General features: G+C 41.3%; 1 protein-coding gene and 1 long non-coding RNA gene across 4 annotated transcripts; one reads left to right on the forward strand and one right to left on the reverse strand.

Moving 5' to 3' along the window:
* Position 1: 1 nt before the first annotated feature.
* Positions 2–23,412, reverse strand: armc2 (armadillo repeat containing 2). 3 transcript variants are annotated; one of them, XM_034231022.1, is made up of 19 exons: positions 23,264–23,412; positions 21,871–21,946; positions 20,790–21,097; positions 20,611–20,683; positions 20,144–20,309; positions 19,066–19,192; positions 16,403–16,470; positions 15,411–15,518; positions 12,290–12,474; positions 12,077–12,179; positions 11,588–11,802; positions 10,684–10,829; positions 9,573–9,672; positions 7,028–7,352; positions 3,305–3,427; positions 3,027–3,140; positions 2,466–2,598; positions 1,229–1,383; positions 2–997 (listed from the first exon to the last, which is right to left on the reverse strand). In XM_034231022.1, the coding sequence occupies exons 3-19, from the start codon at positions 21,005–21,007 to the stop codon at positions 864–866; spliced, it is 2,493 nt and encodes an 830-aa protein (XP_034086913.1). In that variant the 5' UTR covers positions 21,008–21,097; positions 21,871–21,946; positions 23,264–23,412; the 3' UTR covers positions 2–863. The 3 variants fall into 3 exon arrangements, with proteins under 3 accessions (XP_034086913.1, XP_034086920.1, XP_034086927.1); XM_034231029.1 differs by lacking the exon at positions 21,871–21,946; XM_034231036.1 differs by lacking the exons at positions 21,871–21,946; positions 23,264–23,412 and having other exon boundaries at positions 20,790–21,399.
* On the forward strand, positions 13,474–20,928 carry LOC117555966. Its single transcript, XR_004570477.1, has 3 exons — positions 13,474–13,541; positions 14,266–14,373; positions 20,166–20,928. It is a non-coding gene; the product is annotated as an uncharacterized LOC117555966 (long non-coding RNA).
* Positions 23,413–23,661: the final 249 nt, after the last annotated feature.

Consider the following 23,661-nt stretch of genomic DNA (forward strand, 5'->3'; position numbering starts at 1 on the left):
CTCTGTTTTTCCACTTGTTTCTTTATTATGTACAAGTTTCAGTGTCACAAAATCCCTGCACAATAAAACATTTACTTGTTAAGGTAAATTCCAAGTTAGTCATCTGTTTTTCAAGACTACATTATCATAAAAGAACCTTTACAACACAGTCAGCTAACAAAACAGATAACGTCTGTTATATAAATGTGCAAAGAGCTTGTATAAAAGTACATCTGAAGGTACCCAAGTCAAGGCTTCTGCTAGCTTTATGGGAATTAAAGTGCATACAAAGTTAAGCTGTTATTAAGACGCAGAGTGATAAAAAGCTACGCAGAACATGTTTATAGAGACAAATAATTGAGAAACAAAGTATACTCGCATCCACACATACTGTATCATTTATCAGATTTACCCTGCTTCTTTTATTTAGCATTATTTAATTTATCAGACATTTTCAATTGTTTTGAATATGACTTGCTGCTTATCTTTTGGCCTAAAAACGGTCTGCAAAAGGTTTCTAGTATCATGGAAAATCTCACCAATAAATAGCAAAGAGCAATAGTCAGTATGAATTGTGAGAAATTGCCATCATTTTTGCTAAATCATGACAAACGTGTCCTAGAAAGTGTAGGATTAAATGATGCTGCAGTCGTGGTTTGAGACATTTAAAAGGTGTTTTGACTTTTTTTGTCTTCAAAACTAGCAAGAAAATCCACTGACTGAAATGAATTCATGCTGACCTTACCTTATGCCCTCCATTAATAAAGAAAGCTTTCTCTACACCGACAGGGGATACGTGTTAAATAGTGAATTTAGTATAGGTTTTTGTATATGAGAGTTAAAAACAATGCTAAGGCTTCAACCACAACATCCCACAACATTCGTCAGGCTGTCCAATCCAGAGGCTGGAGAGACTTCAGCAGTTTTTGAGCTGCAGGTAAGAACTCTAACTCCCAGCATGCCCTATGGTAGTCCTTGATGTCTTCATTCTCTATCCACCTCAGAGCCTCCTCTTCATCTAAGGAATTGAGAAGATTGGACACAGGATGAGAGAGTGTAGTGAGAGGTTTCAGGTTTTTTTGGATACTTTTAACTGACAGGTTTTATGAACATGGAGGTATTTTGTTCTTGTTCATGGGGATATGCGTTCCCCTCCCTCCCCCCCAGAGGGCCACTTGTGTGAACAACAGCATGTTTTTGCCAGCTTGTCTCCCTCCCTTGTTATGTAAGGATTAGTAATAACACCAACCTAAGTATGTCGTGAGGATCTCCACCAGCGACTCTCTCTCCTGTGTGTCCAGCAGCGTCTCTGAGCCGCCGCCGCTCATGTTCCACAACGCCTGACAAACCTGGCCCGCCAGCTGCCAATCACCTGCTCCGAAGTCTCTCAGACAATCCACAAGCCTGATCTCACACACACACACACACACACACACACACACACACACACACACACACACACACACACACACACACACAACACACACACACACACACACACACACACACACACACACACACACACACACACACACACACACACACACACACACACACACACACACACACACACACACACACACACACACACACACACACACACACACACACACACACACACACACAGTGTGACTCGAGGGAGACGGATTCACATGACCAGCAGGTTTGTGGGCATTAGCTCCACTTCATTGAACCAACATCTGAAGAAGTACTGTGTGTGTGTGTGTGTGTACTCAGATGTTCAAACAATGTTCACACAATAGCCTTTCATCCATGTGCTAAACATTTACACACCTAAATGGAAAATCTAAAATCTGTAATTATAACTTTATTTGTTGCTATACCCACTTGTAGGCTATAACTTGTCAGTGGAGTTGTTACACACATGTTTCTCATTATGAAGAACATATTTTCCCACCAAAAGAAAGTTTACTCTACGTTTCAAAGAGGATGCAACTTTGGCCAAAGACTCAAAAAGAATGAGCTCAGTTTTCTATTTAAGGGTACTGCAACATATTTTAGCCATGAAGGAGTTAGAAAAAATAATAATTCCACTGTCTTATCTGCCCACTGAATATGACGCTAAGGCCATTAGCAGGTTAGCATAAGGACAGGAAGCAGTTAGCCTGGCTCTGTTCAAAAGTAACAAATAAACCCCTGGACTTCTGTTATTGTATAGATAAAACTAACAATATATAACATGTTAATCAGTGGATTTTGTTAGACTGTGTTTCCTTCAAACAACATGTATTTCTTCTTGTTTCCTGTCTTTATGCTAAGGTAAAATAAGCTAAGCCAAGCGAACTATTATAGCAGTTATTAGTGATGTTTTATAGTACATTTCAAGTAATTACCATATTGTGATTTCAATATTATGTATTATGCAGGGTAGATCTGCTTTTACTATATCTAGTCAAAAGCCCTGGCAATGTCTGTCAAATAAAATATGTACTATATGGGTCCTTTCTAAGTGCATAAATCCTTACTTGGCATCAGCCCCCTCCACTGTGAGACTGAGCCTGTTGGGGGGGTCCAGCGTCAGGTTGGTGAGGACCCCGCAGGCTGCAAAACACATCTCAGTGCTTTTTGAGTCGAGCAGCGTCACTACAAACTGGTGCACTGAAGGGAGGAGGGAGAAGAGTGGAGAGAGATGATGATGTGAGGGAGCGGGCGAAGACAAAGCAGGTCAAAGATAAGAAGGCTGCTATCACCAGAGTCAGCAGGCGTGTTTACACTGACAGACGCTGGCCTTGCAGATAAGTCCAGCCTAAACATGACACAACAGTATGCAGAGCTGCCTACTGTACTGAGCACTGAGTCAAGGTACTCGGTGTTATGTAATGTTCTGTGCATGGATGATGTGATTTCTGCATCCATAGGCCTCTTTTTCTCTGTATTACTAGGCTTTAAAGATGTCGGTTTATTCTCAAATGGCATATCTTTCCTGCAAGACTCAATGAAGTATGGCTTAAACAAAAAATAAAGAAGCAAAGTCTCACGTGGCAGTGTTTTGTGTGTGTCTGTTGGTGTTTGTTTCCATCATATACCTTTGTTTTGCATAATAAAGTCCCGTACATCCTTGGACTGTGACACATTTCCATACACACGAGTGGCCTCAAGCATGGCGTCCATACTGGAGCTGAGCACCAACTTCAGCATCACTGAGGGAGAGGGAGCAAAGTAAAAGTAGGAAGAGGGAAATTGAACAAAAAGCAGAGAGAATGAGGGCGAAAAGTGTAAAATCAGCTAAAACTAAAGAAATATTAACTCTCAATGTTATTTGTTTCCGTTTCTATATTGGGATCCGTCAGTTTTTCAGTCTTACACTTTGCGATGGTGAGTTGACTGCGCCTGAGTGCAGAGCTTTCCTCCTGGTAGAAGGACAGGTTGTTGATGGTGGCGGCCACATTCACCATTAACTCTTCGCTTTCCAGCACAGTTTTCAACTCTGTGAAACAAACACAAGAAATAAGAGAATAATCCCCACTAAAAGCAAGTTCAAAAAATATAATTTGTAATAGAGATGTTGAGGTTCCTTTAAATCCTCCTGTATAATTAGAACCAACAGATGGAGCAGGCAACAGGGACAGGCTTTCATTCTGCTGATATATTACTCTATTTATACTATCCCATTATTTTAGTCACAACATAATGCGACACATTATCCTTACATAACTTTCCAGGTCATTTCAATGACATATTCACTGAGAGCTAAAAAAAAAAAAGACCTCCTTTTTAATGACAAACCAGGGGCATCCAATGAAAGCGTTGTTTCCTTTTATGTAAATGAAGAAGATAATGCAATGATTATTAATCCATAAAACAACTGAGACATGGATTGTGAAAACTGGGTTGCTGTCAGAATAAACATGTTGTTTTTTTATATTTCTAGTCCAATGCAAATGCATAAAGACTGATTTACAGCTTAAATTATATAACGATCTAAATAACGACACAGAAATACCGGGGACCTTTTTGCATCTTACATCTTAAACACACTGATGTGCCACCGTGACATTGCCATAAAAGAAGTTGTTATCTCCGGTTTGTTCTTGATATAGTCCAGTTGATCATCAGCTGGCACACAAAGGTCAGCTTGACCCAATCCACCTAGCCGTGACATCGTGAGTGGCTTGGAAACGGTGTGCTCCTGATTCAGCAGCAGATGTAGAGTGCTCAGTCATAAATCGCGGATATTGCGATTGCTGTCAACCGGCGGCTGTGTGTCACACTGAATTTTGTTTTGGTTTCTGACTGGAAATACTGCTTTGTTCTGCCCTCCCCCGCCTCAAAGCTCTGTAATGTAAAGCAGCACTGTCGGTCATTGAACTTGATCAAAACAGGACATAGATCAGCCAGTTTTGCTCTTTTATCCTCTGCAGCGATTCTGTTTCGCTTACTTCTCTTTTTAACCTCTCCCTTAGCACAAATACAATTCCTAAAGTATGGAAGTCTGCTTATGTCTTGCCTTTACTGAAAGGAGGGGAGGCAACTATTTTAAATAACTATAGGCCAATCTCGAAATTGTCAGTTCTGGCTAAAGTGCTTGAACGACTAGTGAGTGAGCAAGTAAAGGACTTTTTATGTATAAATGATATCCTGTCGAAACATCAGTCGGGCTTCAGGAAAAAACATAGCACCATCACTGCCACAATGAAAGTTGTAAATGACATCACTAGTTTTTTAGATAATAAGCAGAGTTGTGCAGCTCTGTTTATTGATCTCTCTAAAGCGTTTGACACCGTTGATCATCGCATTTTAAAACAGAGGCTACTCAGCATTGGCTTGTCCAGCCTTGCAGTGGGGTGGTTTGTGAACTACCTCTCTGAAAGGTCCCAATGTGTACACTTTGATGGGCTCACTTCTGAGTGGTTGAGCATTTCTAATGGTGTACCTCAGGGTTCTGTTCTAGGTCCACTTTTATTCTCTATTTATATTAATAGCTTGGGTGATAATGTGGAGGAAGCTACCTTACATTTTTATGCGGATGATACTGTGATGTATTGTGCAGGTACCTCAGTTAAGGAGGCTGTTGTTAAATTACAGACTGTTTTTAACACTGTTCAGACTCAGCTCTCAGCGCTTAAGCTTCTTTTAAATGTGGATAAAACCAAGTTAATGCTCTTTTCAAAAGCTAAAAAGTCACCAGAGCCTGTTTTAGATATTGTAACCATGCAAGGAAAAAAACTTGAAGTGGTAACCTCTTACAAATACCTTGGTATCTGGCTTGATGACTGTCTTTCTTTTAAACTGCATGTCAATAACCTGCTTAAAAAACTGAGGGTTAGGCTAGGTTTTTTTTATAGAAACAAGTCCTGTTTCTCTCTTGAGGCCAGGAAAAGGCTAGTCACTGTGACCTTTTTACCTGTGCTGGACTATGGTGATCTATTTTATATGAATGCGCCGGCCAATTACCTCACCAAGATAGATGCCGCCTATCATAGTGCACTAAGGTTTGTGACAGACTGTAAGACTTTGACTCATCATTGTACCCTGTATACAAGGGCAGGGTTGCTTTCACTTACTGTACGGCGGCTAAATCACTGGTATCTTTTTATTTATAAAGCAATGTTAGGGAAACTTCCGTCTTACATCTGTTCCCTGATCTCACAGCGTATTGTAAATGGCTACTGCCTGAGATCTAAAGCTGTGGTTGTATTACATGTGCCAACTGCTAGGACTGTATTAGGAAATACAGCTTTTAGATGCGCAGCGCCGCTAGCATGGAACAGTCTACAAAAGGAATGGAAGCTAAGCAGTTTGATTCCATTTCATGTTTTTAAAGCTAGGATAGACGCTATACAATCAGAAAATATTGGTGTCTGTAAATGCTTCTAGTATACAAACTGTAGTATCATATAATGTCCTTTGTTTTCTGTCATGTTTGTATTAATGTTTGGAACTAATTGAAGCAGGTCACCATTGTAAAAGAGGTCTATGATCTCAATGGGTTTTATCTGTATAAATAAAGGTTTTGAATTGAATTGAATTGTTTCCATCTTTCAAAACAACTCTATATTCTCCCTCATTAAATGTCTCTTTCTTCAGTTCCTTCATTTGCTCCCTATCTCAGACTCTGGCATCAATAACACACCCCCATATGTTTGGAGATTTGACATTTTCTCACTAGTTTGACCTCTGTTTTGTTTATTTAATTTATGTCCCAACTGTCGCAAAGTGTGTAGGAGGCAGGCAGCAGCGAAATCAAGAGTTTCACACCCTCTCTGTGTTTCGGTTCAACCTGTCCTGAAACCATCTAACCACATAGGAAGATCTCACACACACACACACACAAACCAAGTGTGCTGTGCGATGTGACAGAACATCCTGCTTTTGCAGTGAAGCGCCTCGCTCTGCCAGACAAAACAACAGGTAAACCAAAAAGAGGATGTGCTGCGTATCGAACAGAAAGCCCTGAAAGGAAAGCGAGCGAAGGAATGTACAGACAAAGGAGGAGTGTGTTTTTCAACCAAAGACACATCTCGTTCCCAGCACAAGGGAAGTGGTTTGGTGCTGAGCAGAAACTGTACTTACAATGCACCAAACAGCTATTTTTAAACTTATCGGAACTCCAGATTTTCACACACAGCTCTCTTTGTATCACAGAGGAATACAACTGGAGAAAAGGACCAATCTAAAAAAGTTACAGCTGTAAATATGTGATTTTGTCAAACTTGTTTAGGATGCGAATATGAACTTCTACCATCTAATCGGAGATACAGGGTCCCGCGATTCAATAAAGTCAGACTGAAGCACTCCTTTGTGCATCTGTCTATCCTCACAGTAAATACAGAGCTAAATCCCTGATCAAATGCACGCTGAAGGGTCTTTGAACATGCTCAAAGACCCTTTAGCGTACATTCAGGGATTTAGCTCTCAGTGATTGTGCTGTTATGTTAAATGTTTGTTGTTTATTTTTCATGTATTGTGTCTTGATATTTGTCTATGTTGATGTTACACATGGAGCTGCTGTGATGCAAGTCAAATGTCAGACCTGATCTGACCATTAAGGTATTATCGAATCTTATCATATGAGTCTACTGCTCACCAAGTGTCTCCATCAGCAGCTGAATGCAGGACGTGTTGGTAGCCAGAGCTGGACCTACAGCTGGGTGGATGCACATGTTGGCCAGCACCCTCACCAGCTTCACCAGCACGTCTTCCTCCTCCTGCACGCTCGCTGGGGCTGCCTGAGGCCTGCTGAGGGGAGGGGGGTCTTTCTGTGGGGGTGGAGGGCGGTTTCTGTGCTGGTACGTGGCGTACAGCTGCAGGAGCGTGTCCATGCAGCCCTCGACCTGGAAGAGCTGCAGCCGAGCCTCATCGCTTTTGGCTGTGAGGTTCCCGAGGGTGAAGAGAAGTCGCACAACAAGGTCCTGTGGGAGAGCAGTGGAGAGCCGTGCAGGGGTCAATCTACAGCTTTTTGTGTTTGTTTTTCCTTCTGAATTCAAACAAACCAACCACAAATGTGTTTAGATGTTTCTGTCTAATAAACTTGGCTACAAGGCCAGAGCATGTTGAGAAAAGTAACTTCAAAGCTTCAAACTAGGGCTACGGTATCAGATTTCCACTACATATTTTTATGGGAAATATAAATCCTAATAAAACTAATATTGTGATAATATGATGATGGTTTTACTTAGTTTATTGTGCACGTTTGTGAAATGAATAATTTAGGAGAGGCAGGAGTATTTACACAATATCATCATACATGTATTATTATTGCTATTCTTGTTTTGTCCGAACAGCAGTCCAAAACCTCCCCAAAAGTGACAGTCAACAATATATTCGATGAGATTTCCGAAGCTCAACAGACACGTCACTTGCCCTGTCAAGTAGCACTATGCCGGTGTCACTCATTTCCCATGGGGAGCTAATAGCTCTGTACACATATTTTAAGTGTGATCCTGCTCATCTTTCTATTTAGTTATCGCACACTTTCCAAGAAACCAAGAAACCCCACCCCTGTACCCCAACTCTGCTTAAGACGAATACACACTGTTTCCCATAAATGCGCAGTGACATTGGTGTGAGGTCAGGACGAGTTGTCCCAGGACCAGGTGCTCATTACATGTATTACTATCCTGTGTGTGTGTGTGTGTGTGTGTGTGTGTGTGTGTGTGTGTGTGTGTGTGTGTGTGTGTGTGTGTGTGTGTGTGTGTGTGTGTGTGTGTGTGTGTGTGTGTGGCCTAGCATTAATGGGGCGAAGCCTGCGAGCTAATTCAGGCAGTCAACTCGAGCACCAATGATACATTAACACGTGACGCACCTCGTCCCTCTTACAACCAACCAAACACATTCTCCTAAACATGCCGCTCTATTTAAGCTGCCAGGTCTTCCTGCCTCTGCCTCGCTATGCTGCTGCTGCCACTGCTGTGTTCACTTGCTATTGCTACGTTCATGTTCCTGCTGCTGTGTTTCATGTTGCTGCTGCTGCTGCTACTTGCCTGACCCACCACCACCCTAGCTCCACCCCAGCTTCCACCTGTAGGCTCGGGGGATAGTTATCTAATCATCACTCAATGTTCTTTGTAAATCTGTGGAGTGATGAGGCCCGAGCCTCGACGCCAAACTCAAACTATATGCTGCTTATAATAAACATATTAAGAAACACGTGAGTTGTCTGACTGAACTATACTTGTGGGGACCTAAATCTGTTTACACAGTCACGTGTGGGGACTTGCCTCCCTTATGGGGACAAAATGGAGGTCCCCATAAGGGGAATCATTAATTTTAGGGGGAAGACTTGGTTAGGGTTAGGGTAAGGTTAAGGGTAAGGGTAGGGTTAGGCATGTGTTGGTTATGGTTAAGGTTAGGATAAGTCTCCAGGAAATGCATGTAAGGCAAGGCAAGGCAAGGCAAGTTTATTTATATAGCACCTTTCAACACAAGGCAATTCAAAGTGCTTCCATGTAAGTCAATGTAATGTCCCCTGAAGTGATGTATACATGGTATGTGTGTGTGTGTGTCTGATTATTCCTGGTAAGATTAAGAACACATGTCAATCATTTCTGATTGCCAAAGTCCCACCCATTTTTTTTCCGCCTCCTCTTTGCCACCACTCCTCCCCTCCACCTCTGTATCACCTCTACTGTAGTATCTACTCAAGCTTGCCTCATTAAATGTTTTTTCTCCTCCTCCCTCCCTCCATCCCTCTGCCCCTTTCTTTGATTTACTCAGCCCTGCCTAGGATGATTAAATGTCAAAACAACCACGAGAAAGTGGGAAGAACGCAGGTGGACACAATGTCCCCGTAAATGTGCTTGGAATTGAGGTATACATAAACAAACTGCTCTGAGGGTAAACATGCTAATGGATTAAGTCATCAGCACTGGAAAAAAGTTTGTCTTCATCTCACTGTTACGCGCACACACAACACACACACACACACACACACACACACACACACACACACACACACACACACACACACACACACACACACACACACACACACACACACACACACACACACACACACACACCACACACACACACACACACACACACACAACACACACACACAACACACACACACACACACACACACACACACACACACACACACACACACACGAGGAAGCTCGTGGACTCACCTGTTTTTGGTGATGTTTGCTCAGCAGTTCTAATAATAGTTGGTAGCAGTCGGGGGTCTGGGCCAGAGCGAGACGGCACTCCGAGTAAGAGGAGAGTTTACTGAGGGAGAGAGGGGACAACAAACACACTGACTGTTCCACTCACTCGCAGACATTAAATCAACACTGCTAATGGATAAGCAGCTCTGGTCTGTGATCTACCGCTCATGCTTTCATTATCTTGGGCTGAAAAATACTTCCATTACAATCTAAAGTGCTAAATGTTTCACAAACTGATCAAAAAACGTATGAGACCGACAGTGACAAACTGAAGATGGGGAATGTGGGGCCCAAAGCCCTCTGTCAGTGTCAGGTATGACCAGTATGGGGGTTAACGTTAGCAAACTCTTTAGATAGATCTTACTGCATTACTAAGTTAGTTTTGACAGCTTCACTTATAGAAGTAGTAACATTGTATAGCTAAAACTATGTGTATATAAAATACATTCATATACAGTCTCATAAGCCTGAGTTTAAGCCTGTGTTGATGTAGTCTTCAGTGGTGTTTTATGTGATAGAGATTTATGGAGCTTGTTTGACTTTATTGTCCCCACTGCCATGAAGATCACCCTAATAGTGTTGTCTAACTCTGCAAGTTCATTCAAGAAACCGTTTTACTTTAGTTAGTTTAAATGTGTGAAAGTTCTAACTTAAATTGTATTTGAAACTACACTCAGTGTGACTTTTTTGCATGTAGGTCTTCACATTTAAGCTCATTTGTACATTCTGAAGTCTATACTGAAAAAGCTTTTAAAAAAGTGTTTTTTTTAAATCACAAAAATACGTATAATGACATCTCCTCTGACATATGCTCTGTTTCTCTGGAGACTCTTGTTTTGTGCTACAAACAAAGACTCCAAGTTATAGGGGGGAAAAAATAAAGTAGGGAATTGAGTAGTACAGCGACTGCTGCAGAGAGAAGTGAAAACAGAGAACAGAGGGTGAGAGCTGAATAATGGCTTGTTTTAATTCAGCTCGTGACAGGTTACGATGTTTTTTACGATGTTTTTTTGTAAGTGAGCTGGGGAGAAATAAGGAGCAGATTATCCTTAGGGAAGTAAAAGTGCAATACCTGTATATTCTGGAGATGTTGGTGCAGATGTCTGGGTCTTTGTGGTGAAGACGCAGCACCACAAAGAGCTCTGACAGTATAGAGAAGGAGACGAAGAGTGGACGGGCATCAGGGTGATCTGCAAGGTTCCTCAAGGCTGCCGTCAGCTGCAGGGGTCAGAGGTCAGACAGAGGGAAATATAAGTGAGAGTGTTGGACAGCAAGAATAAATGTACCTGTTAAAGCTAAGGGTTTATATTTAAGCCAGTATTGTGTGTCAGTGTTGTGCTGCACTGAATGTCAGTCATGTGCTTAATAAGGCTGGCAGCTGGCCCGTACAGGACGCCATACAGCAGAGCGATCGGAAACTATTCAGTATGGCCAAGAATAATTATATCATAAGAGGAAAATAGCAATTTTCAACTCACGGCAGCACTGAAAGTTCTGCAAAACCATGGTCTGTTTATTTCCCTCCACTAAGGGCTTAATGAGTTGTGTTAGATATCAAATGAAGTTCTGGCTCAAGATGTTTGCTTGGGCCACATTATGCAGTTAGCAGCAATCATTTTAGAAAGAGGGAAACAGGGTGTTTTGTGTTGCCAGTAGGGAACGGTATGCTCTTGGAGCAGCTTGTATTCCAGTCACAAACACAAGCATTTTTGTGTATTGTGGGAAAATCTACAGCAAACATACACATGATGAAGAATATTTAACATTGTGTTCCTTTGTATTGACTTAACTTTTGCTCGCATAGTAAAACTGTTTGTAATAGCATCTGTGTTTTTGTGAGCAGGAGTATATGCTTCAAGTTTCCACCAGCTGTGGGATACAAGCTATTGGTTTATAAAGAATAATGTACATTACATATCTAAAGATTTATTCCAAATACCCATTCAACTTTCTCAACTGGGTTCATTCTGACACACCTGTACGAGGATGTGCCCTGATGTGGTGAAGTTGGTTTCTCGTGCCGTGCAGAGCCTCTGGATGAGTTTCTGAGCCACACCAACACAGTTCTTGTCCAGCAGGAGTCTGAGGATCGCACTGTTTCCTGAGAGAAATTTCAGAGTCCCAACACAGTACAGCAGAGCTTCTCCAGATGATGACACATCCTCTTTGCTCAAAACGCCCAGAAACGAGTCTGAACACATGAAAAATCAAACATTAGTATCCATAATTCGTTCCCTCAGTGGGACATTGGCAATCTGTAATGCCCTGGTAAACAGGTTCCATAAAAACTGCACCAAATATTACCAAACAGATACAAAATGATGCATGCTGTTGAAGCAGCTTAACATTGTGTTCCCTCATATTCATAAAAATAACATTGTGGCCTTAACTTATATATTTCAGAATACAGGAAAGAATAGGAATAACACTGTAAGCTACATCATGTGACCTGGAACAGTGTTCACCTATGATGGAGTTGTTCTGAAAGAGGATGTCGTTGCTTTCACTGCGGCTGATCTGGAAGATGAGCTTACAGATGTTGAGCAGATTGTTTCCACTGACACACAGCTGCAGAGAAAGATGCAAAAAGAAAGGTGTATTAAGCGCCAGAGTGCCCTGGATGCCCTTGTGGTAGTGACTGAGCGGCAGACATGCTGACACCCCCGCAGACGACTCACAGCGAGGCAGAGCCTGGAGATGTGCAGGTTGAGCCGGGCAGAGTGGAGGTCGATGAGGCGGAACAGCGTTCGAAGTATCCCTGACCTCCTCTTACAGCGCCGACCGAGCATGTCCGCTTCTGCCAAGGTGCCATGGAGACGGTCACACACATCACACAGAGGGTCCACCGAGCCCTCGGAGCTGCCTGGCATCGCAGGAAAAACAGACATTGGCAAAATTACAGGTCCCCTATTATACTGTTTTTCATCAATATAATTTATAGTTCTCAGATATATATAAAATGTCTCTGAAGTGTTTGGCTCAAAATACAAAACAGATCATGCATTGTAGCATCCCATAAACCCCTCTGTTTCAGCCCTGTTTCAAAAGTGCTGATTCTGTGTCTGTTACTTTAGATGAAAATAAGGAGCCCCTCCCCACGCCCCTCTGAGAGATATCTGGTTAAAAAGAACACAATGGTGCTCTAGGAGGAGATTCAGGTGATCAGGTGGGCGGGTGTTACCTTGGTTGGTGATTGGCTAATGGTTACACAAGCCAAAAAAACGTTATGACATCATAAAGTGGCCACAATCTGATCAGCTCATTTCCAGACAGGTTTTTATATAAATGGATCAGAACAAAAAGAGAGGGGGTCTTTGTTCCTGAAACTTTCAGAATCTCTTTACACAGAGGGGACCAGTGTTGGGACTAACGCGTCACAAGTAACGCGTTACTGTAACTAGTACTCTAACGCATTACTTTTTGAATTCAGTAACTCAGTTACCGTTACTACATGGTGCGTTACTTCGTTAGTTTTTTTTATATAGTCAACAGCCAGGCGAACAGAGATGAGAACTGTACTTAAATACAGTACTTGAGTAAATGTACTTTGATACTTCCTGTGTCACATGCGGAGACGGGCTGTGGGCGTGTTTGTGTTGTTTGCTAACAAGACTATCATGGCGGCGGCGGAGCTCAAGTCTAGTTTCTCCACCTGGAGATATTCTCACTATTTCACTTTTGTCGAGCACAAAGAAAAGAAAGTTTCTGTTAAATGTAAGTTGTGTCCTGGCGGGTCAAAGATCGTATCTACTGCCCAAACCAGTAATTCAAATATCTTAAAACAAATGCAAAAACAACATGCTGGGACGAAGCTAGTAGCTAAGATCACAGAGACTCAGCCGACGCCACTCCACCTCCACCTAAGCAACAGCGGCTGGATTTTAACCAAGGGACTGCTGGCCAGGGAAAAGTCGATAAAGCCATTGCACGGTATGTTGTAGAACACATGCAGGCTATTGCTACAGTGGAGTCACCCGCTTTCAGGGAGCTAGTTAGCATGATAGCATTTCCGGGCGGCACACGGCATATGGGACGGAAAACTTTTTCCAACTACCTGGAGAAAGAACAAAAATGGAAAGCCAGCTAATATCGATGCAATCCAGATTGCATATAATGCATGTCAAGTTGATCAACAGATTGTATTATTCTCCAATGCAATAACAGTACTGAAATGAAGGCTATAAGGGCATTAATGGGAGCCCTTTTACCAAGTAACAAAAACGTTACTTTTCACAGTAACGCATTTCCTTTGGGGTTAAGTAACTAGTAAAGTAACTGAGTTACTTTTGAAATGAAGTAACTAGTAATGGTAACTAGTTGCTGGTTTTCAGTAACTAGCACACCACTGGAGGGGACACATGTTTGGATTTTGCATAATAGGGGACCTTTAAGGAAAGTCAAATTCAGGGCAACATGTCAGACATTCAAATGGAAAGCAAACATCCTAAAAACCGAAACACCCAGTTGAGTGTGTTGGAAAGTGTGTATGTATGTATATGAATACAGATGAGTGATGTTTTGTATATGTTGTGGTGTGTTTGTTAAATTCGCTTTGGCTTTGACATGGTGTACTTTTGTCATGAGGTTAACTCTTCAACATCAATAATGCATTGGTCAGCAGTAAAATAACATTCCCCTCCCTTTTTCTGAGAAGCAGCTCTGAGTTTCGACGGTCATGTGCAGGGGAACAACTCGGCTACAGGCAACTGGGATCTTGACGCAGAGGAAGAGAAAAGGGTGGAGTCTTTTCCTTGTTTTTGAGGTAAAATAAATGTTTTCCCTGCATAAAGAACAGGGTTTGGCCATTTCTAAGAAAGGTTGGCTGCAGTCTTACACTCAACACTTCAATGCTATTTCCACTGACTCTGAAGGGTGTTTTATGCATGAACCAGAAGGCACTTGGTAGGCCTACAATAAATATTTAATATTTATCTTTCAAATGAATTTTCCATTAAATTTGTAGAGTGTTAAAATATTTACAGCTGGAGATTTCATTTCATGGCTGCCAGACTGCCGTTTCATGCTAAGACAATTCTGCATGGATGCCAAACATAACAATATTTGGTTTCCTCTTTCTTCAGTGGTTGAAATTAAAGTGCTTTTTCATTCTGTGAGACTTAAAGGTAGGGTAGGTAAGAATGGAGAAACCAGCTCGAGTGCGCTAGAATTTGAAAGTACGGAGCCGAAAAAAATCTGCCCCTTCCTTCAGACTTCCTTACAGAGCCCCTCCTCCAACACACACGAACACGCACATGACCAATGAGGGCATGAGATAAATTTGTGCACGAGATGGAAGGCTGGCAGGCAAGTAGGCCATCCAGTTATTTTAGCCGGGCTGGCTAAAAATGATTGGTCGTGCTTTGTACAGTACCACGGCTTCCACAGATGAAATATTTGTATGTATTTATTGTCAAAGCATTTAATGTATTCATTGCTATCGGGATGTTTCCATGGAAACATGGAGCATTCCATGGAATATAACAAAAAGTGTTTCTGAAGTGAATTACCTACCCCACCTTTAATGACTATCTGCTTTTGCTAAAATCCTGCTGGTTGAAAATGAAATAGTAATAGGGGAAATTAGGAAAAGAAGAAGAAGCTGAAAGAAGCTTACCTTTAATTAAAAAAGAGACAATGCACCCAAAAGGCAACATGTAACATTGAGAGGTGATACTGTGAGTATTTGGTGACAGAAACTGTATGTGTTTTTGGATCAGATGAATGGATGTGTTCAAGACTGATGCACGTCACATCTTTGCATTTTTTTTGTGGGTTTCCTTATTGCATTGCTCACACTACCTGCAGCCATACTCTCTAGTTGTCGGAGAAGAGGAGCAATCGTATTATTCCACACCAATGTCTCTGCATCCTCCTCCTTGCTCTTGGTTTCGTCTCCATTCCCCAGCTCTGAAATGCATGGAGAGAATTGCAGTTAGCCAACAATCACATCCAAACACAGACAGTGAACACGGGCGACAAGCATGGTTCACAAGTTCACGGTCTCAAAATAAAACAGCAGGAAGTTTGATGCCACAATGAAAGGTCACCATCCGCACTCGCTTCCCATAATGTCTGTTTCTGTGCTGAAATAGTCTGTGCGTGGGTATTTTAACGAGTGCATGTGTGATGAAAATGCATGTTTGTGCATGCAAATGTATGCAATCTCTCACACGGCGTGAAGCTTTTTTTGTGCTGAGTATTTGCATAAACCCTTGCTTGGTGAGATGCAGGAAACGGTGGTTGCTCAAACCAACAGCTCTCTCAGCTATTGGCTGGCTTCCTCCCAAGGTGGAAATGTGGCCCTTAGCAACAAAACCTCAATTTAAAGTGTAGGGTGTTCAGTACAGTGAACAGAGGTTTGACTAAGTTGCTGGAAAAAACAGCATTTCTGGGATCAAGTCTCATTGTTTTAAGGCATGCTTGGGTTGGTATCAGTTTGGCTTTAGACATCTAAGATCACTTCCTTGACTCAAAAGTTAGTTAGTTTGAGGTGCTGTTGTCTAAGTATACACGTAGATGTGAAAAACCCCAATGCACTCTCTTATTAAACCATTGAGATGCCTTTATTTATAAGGCCAAGTCAGGGAGTCAGAGCAGATGAAGGTTTAATGCTGAAATAGGTCGGAATTACTTTTCAAGTCATGATTGCGTTTGAATAGTTAAAAAAGACAGTTGATTTTTGCATCACAGACCAATTAATCAAGTGTTGCATGTTCGAAAAAGTTGCACCTGTATTGTTTTTGAATATGTCAATGGTTTAAGAGTGGTATATTGAGTATATCTGAACACACCTGTTGTCTGTCCTGCTCTGCACTCTGTGGGTCTAACGCTGGAGCCGACACCAGGCTGCTTTATTCTGCTGTTCGCACAAAAAAAACACAAAAATGATAGGCACATAGATATAGATTTTGAAGACAAGACACATGCAACTACTGATGAGTGTAGTTTAATTTAATTTAGGAGATTTGGCTAATGTGGGTATCAACATAACAAATAACATAACACAAATATTAAAGGAAGACAGATCATGTCAAAGAAAACATCTCCATTAAACATTGCTGACTATATTCTGTCAACCAGGCTGCAGGTGTATTTCCATCACATGCCACTAGGTGTCCCTGTTGTAGCAGGGGTTGGGACGTGTGTGCAGGTGCTGCTATGTGAAATTTCTTTGTGTACATTTGTGCTGCTTGTGCGTGACAGCTTGGAAGTTTTTGTGTGCGTGCGAACTTTTGTATGTGTGCAGGCGTGCAAGCCGTTGTGCAGCGCATATCCCCAACAGACAGGAACTCAGATCTTAGCTTTGTGGGCAGCCTGGTTAAAGCTGTTCGTGCTGTGTCACTATGACCTGTCTCTGCACAGCCCTATCACCTCTGTGCAGAAACCTCCCCCTTGTCATGCTATGCTATGTGCTGTGGCTTCCCTCTGTATGTCACTGTTGCATCTTACTCTTGCTGCCACTGTCAACTTAAGTCTGCACAATTCTGTTCACACACAGAGAAGACAATAAATACTGTGACTCACGACTGGAAGTGTGTCTTATGCCTAATTACTACATTAGAACATAGTTATTAATACATACAAATAAGTACAAGCAGCATGGTGAGTCATTCTGATAACAAGATTTACTTCACAAATCCCACAAAAGAGTGAGTCTACTTTAGAAAAACATGGAAATCACTACAGTCAAAGACAGATATAATTATGACTCTCTGCTGATTTGACATTAGTACAAAAGGTTAGCTCTCAGCGTATTGAACTTTTTCATTCAAGTATGTCTTATTTTAATGATCTTGCTGACAGGTATGAGACAGAAAATGGACCTTTAATATTACCAGTAGGCGTTGCTTGATACCGTTAGCATTAATATACAGCGTGTGCGTGTGACTATAGAGTGCACAGTCACTTTGAAGGAGATTGTAGTGATTGGTGTAAGCTGGCACACAGGGCAGATGCAGCAGGGAGTGCTGGCCGAGGCCTGTTGCAGTGTGTGTCAGAGGGGGCTTTGGCTCTGTATGATAGGATTAAGAGGCTGATAATAAGGCCTCTTTGTGTGATACTGCATTCTCGGAGACATGACCTCATCGCTGTCTTAGGCCTGGCCAGTGCACTGCAGTCACAACACACGCGGCTGCCAGCCTTACCCAGATGGGCACCCAAATCTAATAGAGAGCCATTTGGAGCTATAAAGCTCTGGCTTATTGGAGAAAAAGAACCTAGTGGATGTCTAATCTCCCCTATCTTTATATCGTATCCAATTCATCATATTAATCTGTCATACTAAGTCTATTTCCACTTACAGTCACTGTACTTTTGGCTTTGTTATCTCTGTGATTTTCACTTTCTTAGTCTCCATCCAACGCACCTTTAATGCAACACTTAGGAAAAAGCACTTAAAAACTCTGACCTAACAACAATCAAAAAGTCTTTACTCTTGTCCTCTTGAAACACACATTGACCGAAGTCTCAGTTCTCTTTTTTTCAGCCACATATTACACTAACATTGCGTGTTAACTTGTGAGGGAGGAGGTGCAGAGCACGTGCTGCAGGCGATAACCCAGATTTCCTGTAAAAGTGTTTTATGGTCTGTCCCCCCTCTACAGCCTCAGCTGCCCCAGCCAATCGATAGGCGGATGGATTGTAACGACGGCCCCTGACCTCACGCACAGAATTATGCCCCTCGTGCTGACACACAGCTGATGAGGTCGGCAGAAAAAAGCAGCTTTTTAGCCTTTTTGTGACGTGAAGGTGTAAAAGCTGACACGAGTTAGTAATGACAGATAGACGCAGTTTTTTGGATTTCACCAAGATATAGTGTACAGTAAACTTTTATGACGGCTTTGAATGGTGTGTTAAGTTGAAGAACTTGTTCTGGTTAGTGACAGCATTGCTGTTTTTTCCAACGTCATATATAGCTGTCAGTGATGGTAGCTGAACATATCTAAAAATAAATCACAGTAACTAACACTGAATTTGAGTTTGTCTATGTTAGCCCCTGTGCTATATAACACTAAGAGCTATAGCAGTTTCCAGGGCTGTGTTTTAGGTTTTTTGTTAATATGTGGGAAATAACTCAGGCATAGTGCAAAATAACGCAAACGCTAATAATGATTTCAGCTTCACTAAGGTCTTTCCTGTTATAACACCTCTTCCTATCTTCTAGATTATTTATGGACTAAAACAGGAACACAAAAAGACATTAGAAACTCAGAATTGGACAAACTGGGGCAAGGCAAGTAGGAGAAGAAGGAGGGGGAGGAGGATTTAGTGGGAGGCACAATCGACTCCATCGTGTAATGGCTACCACTGCAACCTTTGTGCGCCAATAAATCTTCGGGTCATTGTCACACTGTCATTCTGGGAAGAAAAGGGGGAGCAGGAGATGGTGGGGGGGGGGGTGAGGCAAGAGACAAGGACAGATCTTGCAAGTCGAACAGAGGGGTAGAAAGCGTACCTTTCACTTGCTGCTCTGCGTGGGCCAGGTTTGTGAGGACCACCGCGGGCCTCGGTGTGGTCAGAACTGGGGAGTCGTTTAAGTGACGCCTGCTTTTGTCCCGGGCCTGGGTTTACTCGCTCTTTCACTGAACACAGAAATGATGTGGCAAGATGTTATTTACAGGTTGTTGCAATATGCAGCAGTAACATTTGTACTTATATGACTCAGTTACTATGAATAAGATACCATATATGCACAGGATAAATTCAGTCAGTCCTCATCATCTATTTAGTTGCTTTGGACAGCAGAGCAGATTTGCGAGACAAGGTTTTAGAGAAAGAGAGAAGCCTATCCCACTCAAAACAGCGGCCGTAGATCACGATTTTCACCCGGCCGACCACAAAGCATGTAAATCAGGTAAAATGTCAGCATGTGAATGGCTCCATTCATTTCCCCTTTGAGAAAACCGCTCTTGCACTAGTGCCTGCAGAGAAGATTTACAGGGATGCGACTGGTGAAATAAATGGAGTGTAGTTTTCTCTTCTACCTGTGTAATAAAATTAACCATCTAATACCTTCCCTTTATATAATTTTCTTGGATTGCATGGATGCCTCCCTTCAAATAATGACTTAACTTTCAAATGATTTGACAGGGGCCACAGGGGTTGCATTAAATGAAGTGTATCCCATGCATTCTAGGTCTTGTAGCATGCGGCTAGTTTGCAGCCCTTGTCCCTGGGTAGGCTTTTAAGAAATAAAAACACATAATACAAACGTAAAAAAAACAGGTATAGCCAAAGAGATTCTGCGGGCCTTTAATTGTAAATGTGGACTGATTGAAGGTTGTTCTTCAGTCTCTAGTAACTGCTCCCCTTATGGATCCTTTACTGTTATATTTTACAAGGATTTCTCTGACTAGTTCTGGGACAAGGCCATTTGCCCACTTGAAAATCTATTTTACAAGTAATAGATTTCTACAATTCTCAAAGCTTAACAAATGTACTTTCTTTGAATTCTACAATGGTGCTTCTAAACCCCATGTATCAAATATTTTCTCTCACTAAAACAAATCCCCCATATATTTCTCCTTCCTTACCATCTTTGTGTCCCTCTATAAGGGACAGTGTGGTGAGAGATCCAGCTCTGAGTAGGCGGGCCCTCGTCCGTGGCTGCCGCTTCTTCGCTTCCAGAGGGTCAGCGGGGGGTTTTGGAAACGCCTTGAATGGATCCTCATCATCGCAGGGAACTGGCAAATGTGGCTTCTAGTACCACAAAAAACAATAAATGGAATAAGACGGTTTGACCAATGAGACAGAAACTGAATCTCCATATTAAACAAAAAGAGAATGAAGTATTTTGGTATTTCTATTCATACTTTTTGAATTTGCTACTGCATACATACCAGTGATACCTTTTTTTTTTAACGTTTTTTCAGTTTTCAATAGTATTATTAATACTATTGTACTATGCAATTCTTTCCCTGAGCTGACATTAAACATCATCTTAATTAGACTCTAAAATACAATTTGAACTACCATTTAAAGATGTGTGTTTGTGACTTACATGGTCCAGAGGAGAGAGGCGAGTCCCTGAGCCTGGCCTCGAGTCAGGAAATTCAAAGTTTTGTGCATGAAGACTGAAAATAAAAAAATAAAAAGCATTATTTCTGCTACATGGTAGGTGCAAAACTCAAATTGTCTCAGAACCTCAAATCATGAAGGATGTTGAAGTTTGTGACTGACCTGAAGGTAGATGGAGGTCGGTTGTCACGGTCTACACCAGCAGAGCTCTTTCCAAAAAGTTGCCTGTGTCCATCTCTGGGAGTGAACGGTCGCTGGGTGGACTGGACTCGCAGGGACTGTCTGGCTTCACTGACTATTTCTGCACTTGTTTTCCTCACAGCGTTGCGCCGTGGAACAAATGGACTGAGAATCGGCTGTTTTCTCTCCATTGAGGCCATTTGCTGCCAAGACAGTCTGCCAATTATTGTCTTCAGTGGTTTGACTTCATTATGCAATGGTTACAGGGTGTCTCACTGATGGGACACAGTCTGAGGTATAACAAAAAAAACAAGGATAAGGCCAGAAGAGAAAAATAACACCAGGTGTAAAATGCATCCAAGTTGCAATGAATAACAGTTACAAAACGACAAAATAAAGTGAATCTATGTTTACAAATGTCCTGCATACTCAAAGTATAGTGGATCCATAACAAAGTTTACCTAAAGTAAAAGTAACAATTTCACCAGGAGACTATTCTCCAATTCAAACACTGAGTAAGTGCATTGAACAAATCAATGACTGGATGTGTCCGAACTTTCTCCAATTAAACAAAGATAAAACTGAGGTAATGGTTTTTGGAGCCAAGTCAGAACGTATACAAGTTAGCGCTGAGCTTCAGTCTGCAATGTTCAAAACAACAGATAAAGCCAGAAATCTAGGTGTAGTCATGGACTCTGACCTGAGTTTCAACAGTCACATTAAAACTGTTACTAAATCAGCCTACTATCACCTAAAGAATATATCTAGGATTAAAAGACTAATGTCACAGCAGGATTTGGAGAAACTTGTCCATGCTTTTATCTTCAGTAGACTCGACTACTGCAATGGTGTCTTCACAGGTCTCACTAAAAAATCTATTAGGAAGCTGCAGCTGATTCAGAACGCCGCTGCTCGAGTCCTCACTAACACTAAGAAAGTGGATCACATCACTCCTGTTCTGAAGTCTTTACACTGGCTTCCTGTGTGTCAAAGAATAGATTTCAAAATACTGCTGCTGGTTTATAAAGCACTGAATGGTTTAGGCCCAAAATACATTTCTGACCTCCTGCTAAATTATGAACCATCCAGATCTCTCAGGTCTTCAGGGACTGGTCAGCTTACTGTCCCCAGAGTCAGAACTAAACATGGAGAAGCAGCGTTCAGTTATTATGCTCCAAATATCTGGAACAAACTCCCAGAAACCTGCAGGTCCGCTGCAACTCTGACTACTTTTAAATCCAGGCTGAAGACTTATCTTTTGTCGCTGCTTTTAATTGAACTATTCACATCTTAGACTGCACTGTAACTTTTATCCATGTATTTTTTCTTTTAATGTTTATTTTATTAGCTTTTCTTTTTAATGACTGATTTTAAATGCGATTTTCTTAATGTCTTTCATGTTTTGTAAAGCACTTTGAATTGCCTTGTGTTGAAAGGTGCTATATAAATAAACTTGCCTTGCCTAAAGTAAAAGTATGCAATTGTGAGCAGAATAGCTACTTTCAGTTTTATACTACATGTCATGATTGCATTTAAAGCTGTAGATTATTTGTATAATCAATTAATCAGACTCAAACAAACTTAAAATAAAATGGTTAATGAATTTTAGAAACAAAATGTGAAAAGCATTTAATGTCTTTCTAATAGAGGCAAAGCTTATTTCAACAAGATCCTATTGGGTAGTTTAACCAATGCATCAAATAATAGGACATTCATGTTTTGCATGAAATTATTCATCTGCAAACTCCAGATGAATGTAGTGGAGTAAAAAGAACATGCTTCTGATAGGTAGTGAAATAAAAGTATAATGTAGCAAAAAGGTGCAACTGCGTAAGTAAAAATACAAGCACCTAAAACATTTTACCCAATGTTGTACTGTTTGATATAGACTACTGCATGGTGGACACCTCAAATAAGTTAAACAGCGTGACAGTCCAATTATATTGTATCTAAAACGGCAAATAACATCCTAATAATAATAGTTGTCGCATTTGAATAAAGTGCGTAAATATACCATAGGTGTGTTTGTAATTGTCAATGTGGTTACAATTTGAATTAAACTATATGGAAGATAGATAGATATATGCTTTATTTATCCAACATTGTGAAATTGTTTTATATAATAATGTTTTCAGTTTGTTAACTAAATCTAACAGGGCAGCCTGTGTGAGTGAAAGAGTAGTCCCACTGCGCGTTCACGCTCCGTCTCCATGGTGACCAAATGCCGCTGTGGTATATTGGACAACAAACCCCAACAAAATAACCTCAAGAGGCAGAAATAACATATTCCTTTAACCCCGTAAGAACGGTTTTTAACTTATTTTCTGTAATCAAGTGTACACGACTTTTACATGAACAGAGGAGGAGGTTAACTGAAACAGGAAGCGTTTAATGATCCGGGGTTTGAGTTAAAGTCTGTCCACCTAAACAGATAACATTAGTAAAAAACAATTTACCGTTAACCCCAGTTCAATCCTCTGTGATGGATGGGACAGTTATCATTTCAGATCCTTGATTCGGTTTCCAAACACAAAACAATAACAACACCTGAAATGTGTAGACATCTGCTAAGTTTCCCCTAGCTTGCAGCAACATAGCCCCAGAAGGAACGTGCACGAGCTTCACTAATGGCAGTCTCGCGTGATTAGGTGACGCGCATTTACCAAAATGTGGAGGTTGGATGCAAACTTCAGCTTCGTGCGGAAAATTGTAAGTAAAATGAGCAAATTTCCTGGAAATATGTTACTATTCTCCCTGATACATATGTGCTTCGTGTTTGATGTACCACTGAGTTAAAGGAAACTTTATTTTGAAAATGTGTAGTATTTTGTTGGGGCCTAGGACACACACTACA

This window comes from Gymnodraco acuticeps, unplaced genomic scaffold (assembly GCF_902827175.1).
Source record: "Gymnodraco acuticeps unplaced genomic scaffold, fGymAcu1.1, whole genome shotgun sequence".
Taxonomy (NCBI): domain Eukaryota; kingdom Metazoa; phylum Chordata; class Actinopteri; order Perciformes; family Bathydraconidae; genus Gymnodraco; species Gymnodraco acuticeps.

Bases quoted from the DNA above. Each gene is read 5' to 3' on its own strand.
- armc2 (XM_034231029.1), bottom strand. From the start codon at position 21,007: ATGGCCTCAATGGAGAGAAAACAGCCGATTCTCAGTCCATTTGTTCCA. The intron at 16,471-19,065 runs GTACGCTTTCTA...TTGTGCGAACAG, and splicing joins CGCAGAGCAGCAAGTGAAAG to CAGAATAAAGCAGCCTGGTG. The intron at 9,673-10,683 runs GTATTGCACTTT...TCTCTCCCTCAG, and splicing joins AACATCTCCAGAATATACAG to TAAACTCTCCTCTTACTCGG.